Genomic DNA, 9,381 nt, shown 5'->3' on the forward strand with positions numbered 1-9,381 from the left:
GGCCTAGCAATGACTTTACTTTTGCCATACATACATTTTTGTCTTCATGAAACTGAGTGTCTAAATCCATCTTCAAAAATTCCCAACCATGTTTTCCCAATGTTTGGTCTCATGACCTTTTTTGTTATTTTCTAATTTAAGTCTCCAATCAAACTGAGATTCACTTCGTAAATGGCTTGAATTAAAGGTTTGTGTTTGCTTTCTTCCAGATACAGAGCTAAGTGGGCCAGCATTCTTTATCTTCCCTCCACTATCTGGATTGAAAGACCACTTTGATTAAAAAGTGAGCTCCCTCTGTCTGTGGATTGATTTCTAGACTCTGTTCAGCTCCTCTGTTGTATTCTTCCATTTATTTGCCAATATCATACCATTTTGATTAGAATAATTTCACAGTAAGTTTTAATATTTTTAAAGTCAACTATCTTGTTACTGTTTCTTTACAGATTTTCTTGGCAGGAGAACCTTCTCCACGTTTGTTTTTTATTTCTTTTAAATTGATCAAGAAATATTTTCCTGTTTGCTCAAATTTTTCACACTTCAATTCATATTAAAACTTCTTAGCATTAAACTAAATCCCAAAGTTTCAAATTGGCTGTGGATAATCTATACTCAATTATATTATTTCTGCGGTTCATGAAAATGCTATTATGAACAACTATGATTGGATTTCAACACTTTTGCACCAAAATAGACATCTTTTAATTTTTTGACTAACTTCTTAAAGTACCCTTGTATCTCTAAATTAAATAGGCCTAAAATTGATTTTACTTTCCATATAAAATATGATAAGCATATGCATTATTTTGAAGGTTTCACTTATTACCTGAGTAAAAGAACATTTATAAAATTATTTGCAACACACTGTCTCATTGAGTCTTCCCAACACACCTTGAGATTATTTTACTGAAATTTTTTAAGTTACAGTTGATCCAAACAAGACCTCAAAAAACCTGCTTTAGTTACTTATCAACAGTATTGGTGATAACAATTACTAGACATTTTGAGTATTTAGTGAGATAATATATAGGGATTTCCAATCAAATGTCCAGTGGAGAAGTGATCAAGGTGTAGAGTGATCATTTTACTGTAAGTATTGCCCTAGATGAAACTGCTACCAAGATTCAACTCTAAGTCCTGAGCTCTTCTCATTTCACTGCTATTTTCTGGCCTCTAAAACAGCTACTTAGTAAATGGAATATGAATAAGAATTCAATTGGAGTTTATAATGTTCTTCATTTCACCTCTGGATAGTGGGGATTTCTGAAAACCATATTCAGTAACATCTTGGTTCACCTCCTTTAGCACATGCTACATTTTTTTTTGTTTGCATGAAACCTCTGAAAATGCACAACAATCTGATCTCTTTAAGAAAACTCACCTGACGGGGGATGGGGTCGGTGCCCGCACGTGTCTGACAGGGGAAGGGGAGTGTCTGATTGGGGACGGGGACTGCTGTCGAGCCAGCTGTGCTTTGGCGGCAATGGACGGTGGAGTTGGAGACCTTGACTTTGGCTTTGGAGGGATCCTGGGTGGTGTTTTATGTGGCAGCTGTTGCCCGGTGGCACCGTCTACCACCATCTCAACTGTTGCGATTGATCTGGCGTCAAAGTGGGCTTCAATCTTCTGTAACAAAATAAAACAAAGTCCACATTGAGGAGGAATAGCCAGGGAAGTAACAAGACTGAAATGCTCAAAAAACGACAGTCTAAAAATACCTTTTCAATTCGGGTTTGTCTTGTTTCTGAAATCTGAGCAGTCGAAACAATTGTCTTTGTCCTTTTAGCGGGTACTACTTCTTCACCTATAGCAGGAGAAAGAATATTTAGGATGGGTGAGCAAAAGCACCCATTTTAAAAAGAGATTCTGTTCATTTGGACTATATGTCAATATGATTGTCTAGGTGTTTCAATGGAGAAAAATATAAGAAATCTTGGATTTCACATGAATATAGATTAGGTTTAAATATAAAACTGTTCATTGTTAGAAAAGAATTTACTTAGGACCATTTTTAAATAAATTCCATTATTTGCTGGTCATTTGGAAATGCAGACCACCTGCCTAGTTGAAACACCACCCAGGTTATAATGGGGTGAGTGCAGACTGCTTCAGTACAAAGCTCCTGCTTAAAATCAGAAACATTTTTACATGGCTGTCTTTTACCTCACAGCCTTTCCAGGGCTGTAAAGGGTTGCCAGTGGGTTCCAGGCATCCCTCTCTCTTCTCCCTCTTCCTCAACCTGCAGCGCATACCTTGAACCAGCAATTCGGCAGTCGAAGTAGCTCTTCCAACGCTATTGGTGGCATTTACTGAATAGGTCCCGGAGTCCTCGGGGTACGCTTCCGCAATCAGTAAGCTGTAGAGGTCGCCTTCTTGTGAAATTTGGAAATCAAGGGAGCTCTGGATTTCGGCTCCGTCCCGATAGAACTTCACCACAGGTGTAGGGATTCCAGTCACTCTCACTTGGAGTCGCACTTGGCTTCCTTGTCTCACGGTCATGCTCTGCAGTCGTTGAACAAAGTTGGGTGGCGCTGTCTCTGCTGCAGGGAAAAGAGAAGGAAGTCAGACTAGATGCCAGTGCCCTTCCAGTGGGGGTATTTTTAAACAGTCACAACTCTGACTCCAAACCAGGCAATGATTCACTGTTCCAAAGACCTTCCATGGTCCTTGAACCCCGCTCACTCAGCAGATGGCAGCATCAGTGGGGCCAGGTAATGGAGAAGCCTCTCCAGCCCCCATATTTAGTTTATTTGTTTTGCTTTGCTTAGAAGATCTAGGCCATCACATTTTGTTGTCATTTTAGAGAAAAAACCTAGATTCTTATAACATTTATAGGGATCTTTCTGGCATTTCCTCCCGTATTGATGCAATAAGGCATATTTGCACATTTCAGCAAGTTGCATTAAAATGAATTCCAGTGGTTAGTAGGATGAGTGCACCTGTGACTTACAGAATAATTAAATTTTTATTTCATTAAAAAAAAAAAAAACCCTAAATCTTCTCTAACTTGATCGGTATTCAAATAACCCAAATATTTACTTCAATTTAAAATGTTAATCCCAATAATGACATGATTTCATGTTAATTATGCTACAGAAAGGGATTTTTATCTTGGTTAATTATGTTGAAAGAAATTTTTTATGAGATGAATGAGGAGGGTGAATGGGATTAAGTTTGACGTGATTTTGAGTAATAAACAACAGCAGATGCTGCCAAGCCTGCACTCTTCCTAACTCTGAGTCTTACGGCTGCATGTGGAAGTTCAGACCCCACGCTACCTGGTGTGCTTTGTGTTGTGGACAATTCTAGCCCTAAGGTGGCACATTGTTGACAATGTAGCTTATTGGATAAATTGGATGAATGTACCCAGTTCATGTAAGACCTTGTTATGTAATATGTAAAATCATGTATGTTCTAGTGTCTTAACCATGTCATAAAAGATGAAGAAAAACAATGCAGTCTACTAAGATTGGTGATAACTTTTCTGGGGAAACTATATCACCCATTTGAACAATAAGCACTTGCCTTTTCCTGGGTCTGTTTGTTGTACAATTTTTTAACATTTCTTGCATGGGGGGGGTGATCTATGGACCACCTGCTTCAGGAACCATTTGGACGAGTTCCTAGAGATGTGTGTGTGAGGCATGCGCATGCACACCCTGTGTCTTACTCTTTACAAGGCATATAAACATAATACAAATTCTACTTGCTGAGGAAAGTGACTTTTGTATTTCCTTAATATACTTTTGAATATTTAATGTGCATATGGAGAAACTGATTCTCAGCCACTTTAGTGCTGTATTCCGAGTGACATTAAATTCCACAAACAGCTTTGTTACAAAATCAGCCACCCATGGGTCCCCTTCTAGGGGTGGAGCTGTGCTCACTGTGCTCATAGCTCTTTCTAGACTTCCTGCTGCGTGCAGCGGGAGCAGAGGGCGGGCAGGGCCCTCTGTGCATTCATACCTGTCACGAGAAGCTCAGCAGTACTAGTCGCTTGTCCAGATCCATTGGTGGCTCTCAGGGAGTAGCGTCCACTGTTGGCTTTAGTCACGGCGGGGATCGTCAGTTTAGCGCGGCCATCGCTAAAGGAGATCTGCACGCCGGGCAGCGTGGAAGTGGAAATCACCTGGCCATCCCTAAACCAGCTCACCTCAGGAACTGGGAAACCTGGAGGAGAAGAACAGGCCATGCCGACGAATGAGTGGGCACCGCACAGTCCCTTGCTCTTCCCAGTCTACTCACTGCCTGCGCTCACCATATTGAAATATCCAGATTGTCATGATGATGACAACCTGACCGTCTCAGGACAGAAATGTCGACCTGTGGGCCATCAGGAAGGCCCGCGGGTACGAGCAGAGGCCACTGCCTTCCATGCAGAAGGCAGGAAGCTGAGGCCAAGAGCAGGGTCCCTCAGCTAGCAGTGGCACACAGGTGTCCACTTCCTACCCTCATGCCCAGTGCTCCCTCTGATGTCAACTTAACAAACATCATTGCAGTCCTCAGAGGCATTTATAAACATGAAGAGCCAAGAAAACTTTGGCAGGAAAAGGACTGGTGTACACTTTGAAAACAAGTGAGGAACGGAGGCCACGGTGGGGTCTAACGGTTCTGACACGCCCAGGAGGGCACACTCGTCTCCCTGTGCTGTGGTTGCGGGGCACCATGCTCCTGAACCTCTCTGCTCACACAAGTGCCATCAGTAAGAAATACCGTGACGGGGAGAGCTACTTTCTCAGATGAGCAGTGACTAAGCCAAACCTAGTTTTCTAGAACTACTCAGAATCGGAATCAGAAATTCTCTCCTCCCACTGTAAATTGCAGCCTGAAGGAGCTCCGTGTTCATATTTGACATTTTAGGTGTATTAAAGCTCTGGGCAATCAGAAGGTCTGAGGCATGTTCAGAGCAGGGTTATTGGGCATTCGGCACCAAGGCTGGCACTCTATTTCCTCAAGCTAGGACACGAAGATAACTGAAAGTTTATTTTGTTGTCTTTCACTAACCAGACTCCCCAGATGGCTGAGTGAATAGTTTATTATCCTAATTCATGGGTATTAAACTCATGGGTAGAATACCACTGAAGGTCTTAAAGTGCTTTGCGAAGAATTTCTGAACACACTATGTGAAGAAGCAAGGCACTATGAAGAAGCCAGATTCACTGCTCCACAGCAGGACAGTTCCCTGTGAAGCCACACGTGCTCGGCTCAGCTCAGAAGTTACTGTGCATTCAGTACAGGATGGATGAGAGAACTATCTGGAAGTCAGTACGTTTGTCATGCATCAGGAGGATGGGCTTGGTCTCTCTGTGCAGTGTAAAGTGTTATCCAGTTATGAATAAAATTGGTGTATGAAATAGAAAAGGAAAGAAGAGGGAGAAATCTTATTTTATCTCTTTATTACAAGGCATACAATGAAGGAGAAAAGGGTCCGTGCATCACAGAGATGCACAAAATTAAAGATAAAGCATAATTTTTGGTTAACCCATATAATCTTACAAAGCCAGTTACATGTCTGTGGAAGGAGACAGTATTGATGAAACAATTTTGAAATTATTTACAATATAGTTCATAGACTGCCCTCATTTTTTCACAAGTTGACAGGTCCTAAAAATCATGCATTTTCTGGAACCACCCCTAACCTGAATTACAAAGAAGCAAAACAAGGTATAAGAAGAGATATAATTGCTCTTTTCCTTTGTGGCTAGAGATGTTTTATTTTTAAAATTTAAATGATTTAACTACAAATAAAATTCTAGAGTCAATGTTTGTTTCCTTTTAATGTAGACACCAGAGAGGCATATATTATTTCTTGTTCTCATTTCAAGATAATTGCTAAGTCTTTTAGTTGCCTAGAATCAGCTAATAAAGACTAGAAATAAAGGAATAAAATAATTAGAATTTAATTCAATACTGCCTTTGAAGAAAGCTGGATGCATTATTTCCCACATAAAACAACTCAAGTTCAGGGGCACAAAACACTCAGTCCAGACTCCCTACCCTATAGTCCCTTGGCTGGTCTTTGATAGCCTAGAGTTCTTGGCTTCCAGTCTAGCTCTGAGGTTGAACCCAAATACAAAATGACCAAATACGGTCCTTCTTAGCTGCTAGATTTTGACAGTGATTTCAACCCAATGCTAATTATTTTTGTGAAATTATCATTATGAATAAAACATTTTCAAGCCATTATATTGTCAGATTTTGTCAGTGCTCTGTGAACAGTATACCCTTAAGCTAACCTTTCCCTACCGCTGGACCAATTTTACAAAGTAAAAGCAAGGCTTAAAGGTGGTGCCAAGTCCTACAGCTGGAGAAGAGGCCAAGGAATGAAGCGGAAGCAGGCAGGTGAGAGCTTACCACTAACGTGAGCCTCAAAGGTTGCGGCACTACCCTCCAGTACCACAACACTTTGTAACGGCTGCGTAAACGTCGGTGCTTGAGTGGTCATCTTTTTAGGCACTCTGAAAGGGAACAGAAAAGAACAGAGGATGTCACAGATGGTGGCCAGGCTGCCACTATGTAAAGATGGCAGAGGCTCAGGTTCTTCCCCATGGGTTGTCCTGTAGGCCACCTGCAGGCCTGCAGTCATGCATAGATCTTCCCCTTTGTGGCTTGAATTTGAACCTTTGCCCTCTGAATGGATGAGAAATCTAAGTAAAAATGTCTGTGGGCAACTGGCATTCTTTTTTTTTTTTTTTTTTATAAGCCAAACACAGCAAGGAGGTGTCCCCTAAAGGTCAAACAGAATATTCAGTGTTCCCAATGGTAGAGAATTGGGATGAGAGATGCAAAAAGGGAAAACTGGAGTAATGTGCAGTAGTGAAGGGCCGTAAGGAAACAAGGGGTGTGGAAAATGCAAAATGAATTGCTGTATTGGCTTCATGGAGAAGAGAATTATTTTAAAAATGTTTCCTTCTTCCTTAAATTCTTCACTCATTCTAATTTTATAAAGTTAATGTTGATCCAGGCATTATCAGTTTACATAAAAGAATCATCAAAACTAAAAAATCTGAACTTTGCGATTCTTTTCCTGAGTGAAAAGCTTTGGCAAGCCTTATCCAGTTATGCAAACTTTTGTAGCAGGATACAGCGCTGCTTCTTAATGTTTCTTCATATGTTAACTGTGCAATAAATGTTGTTACTGCTAAAGAAAATATTCGGAAAAAAAGTTAGCAGACCAAAACTTATTACAGATCTGAAAGAAAAATGGTGGCTGGAGTTCCTAATTTGGGACGATGTGCCAACCCTGAAACATGCGAGGCTGGGCAGTAAGGCAGAGAAGTGCAAAGACCTCTGCCTTTGTAATGTAAAATAGTTACCATCCAAGAGGTGAATTTAACATTTCAGCCAAGTTCATTGGTTAAGCAGAAGAAAGTACTTAGTGTATTGGTTTTAGAGAGGTAATGTGACAATTTCTGGTGCATAAATACCAAATCATTCAATGTGACTAGCCGCCATTCTAAAATAAAAAGACAATTTATCAATTGTCAATTGCTTTATTTTCTTAAAATTCTATGTTCACTAAAACTTTCCAGTGTGCAGCTGTGCCTTATTGTAACTTTTTACCTAATTCAAAAAGCAAATGAAAACAGCATTTTCTGAGATAAAATTTATATTTGGAAAATTCACAAAATATCCAAGAGTTTTCTCGTGAAACTTTTCTGAGGAACTGCTTTTGTAGCATATTATCTTGAAGATGAATGATTTTTTTTGTGTCTAATATTTTTGTCGACAAGCTAGCACATCTTCTAAAATGCCATTTTTAGATAATGTTTAATTATATGTTGATGTATTTACATGCATCTACAATTAGCAATCTAATTCCAGAAAGATGGAAAAACTCAAAGTGTACTTTGAAATTAAAAGCCTTTAAACATTATTTCTTACCCTTCTTCGCATCAATATTTATATAATATATTTGTGAGTGAAATTAAAATGCAAAATGAGGTACTGAATATTTCAGGGGACAAATTCACAGCTGTATTCCAAATCTCTAAATAGGTCACAATTAACTGGCCTAAATTGGTCTTATATTTCCCATTGTATAGGTAAATGTTGCTGCTTTAGTACTTGCTTCTCAGAGGCCTTTGTCTAATTAGGACAGAAGGCATGCATCTAAAATGTCATGCTCCTAAAATAAACTCTCGAGTGTTGAGTGACAGCCGGCAAGTGTTCTGTCACTGTGCTGCAACTGATACTTTAGCAGTTGATTCCCTTAAAAAGTCATGGGGTGTAGCTGATACCACACGCATTTTATCAGAGCTATTCTTGGTGTGCCTCACTTTATCACTGAGTAATATAACCTTGAACATTCTCAACAGACAAAAAGACTAAAAAGAAGGAAACATTTCAGACCTGAACTTTTACCATATTAAGGGTATTTAAAGAATGTCAATCACTGGCTGTGCTGGTGTGCGGAAGCATTCAACGTTTTAAAAACTCTTCACACGTTTTAAAGTAGACTTTTAACCAGCAGATTCAAACACTAGGTCCGCTCCAGCAACAAGTAGTTACACAGACACTTCTACGTAGGCAGGTAACACACAAAAACAAGAAGAAAGTAGCTACTGTTAGAATAAGAAAAGATGGGGCTCACCTGATTTCTCAAGAGTGCCTAAAAAGGGTGGGACTAAGCCCAAGGCAGCTTCTGAAACGACGTCCTATGTAGAGTTGGTTGGTTCGACCATCTCTGACATGAATCGGTGAGCCTCTAAACCTGAAAACAAAACTACACAGTCGAGACTGTGTAGTTTTGCTTTTCTATGCAATCCCTACACCCGAGGCGAGGCTGGGAATGCACGACTGCTCAAGAGCCAGAGTCTGGCTGGCCCTTATATTCGCCAGATCTGCTGACAGCCCCATATCCTTAGGGCAGGGCCCTGGATTGATTGGTTCTCTGAAAAGCATGATGGGAGAGGGCCTATTTGGTAGTGTCACGCACCACCTGTTCTTCTGATTGGCAGGGCTAAATTTAGCACCACAGAAGAGCCTTTAGCAAGGAAATAGAACTGTATTTAAAGAGTAACGGGTGGAGGCTTAGAGAAGAGCATTTGTTACCAATGTTAAAATCTGACAATGAGGGTCGGAGTAGAAGATGGGACCACAGATGCACCTGTGGGCAATCCTATCAAACAGTCCAAATCTGAGGCCTCTGCTCTGTGAGCCAGCCCCTGCTGCTGTTCCCCACCCCCACAAAACCAACCAAAAGGACCTGTCAATCACGACACAGATGAGAAAGGTATCTCATGCATTAGTCTTCATCTTTTTTGGAGAATCAGTTGCTACAAACCTTAGCATTGAAGAGAGTTCTTTTTTACTATCGTCTGCATTTTCCAGAATCCACTTGTACTTTGGGGAGAGTTAAACCAGTATTAATGAACTGAATCC

General features: G+C 40.4%; 1 protein-coding gene across 1 annotated transcript in view; it reads right to left on the reverse strand.

The window, feature by feature from the left end:
* TTN (titin) overlaps positions 1-8,704 on the reverse strand; it is a 274,245-nt gene extending 265,541 nt beyond the window's left edge. The window contains exons 1-6 of the mRNA XM_062188546.1: positions 8,591-8,704; positions 6,352-6,455; positions 3,964-4,167; positions 2,250-2,537; positions 1,716-1,801; positions 1,379-1,623 (exon numbers count right to left, since the gene is read on the reverse strand). Of these exons, the coding sequence (XP_062044530.1) occupies positions 1,379-1,623; positions 1,716-1,801; positions 2,250-2,537; positions 3,964-4,167; positions 6,352-6,442 (914 nt within the window). The 5' untranslated portion in view covers positions 6,443-6,455; positions 8,591-8,704. The remainder of the gene's footprint in view (positions 1-1,378; positions 1,624-1,715; positions 1,802-2,249; positions 2,538-3,963; positions 4,168-6,351; positions 6,456-8,590) is intronic.
* Positions 8,705-9,381: the final 677 nt, after the last annotated feature.

Source organism: Lepus europaeus, chromosome 1 (genome assembly GCF_033115175.1).
Source record: "Lepus europaeus isolate LE1 chromosome 1, mLepTim1.pri, whole genome shotgun sequence".
Taxonomy (NCBI): domain Eukaryota; kingdom Metazoa; phylum Chordata; class Mammalia; order Lagomorpha; family Leporidae; genus Lepus; species Lepus europaeus.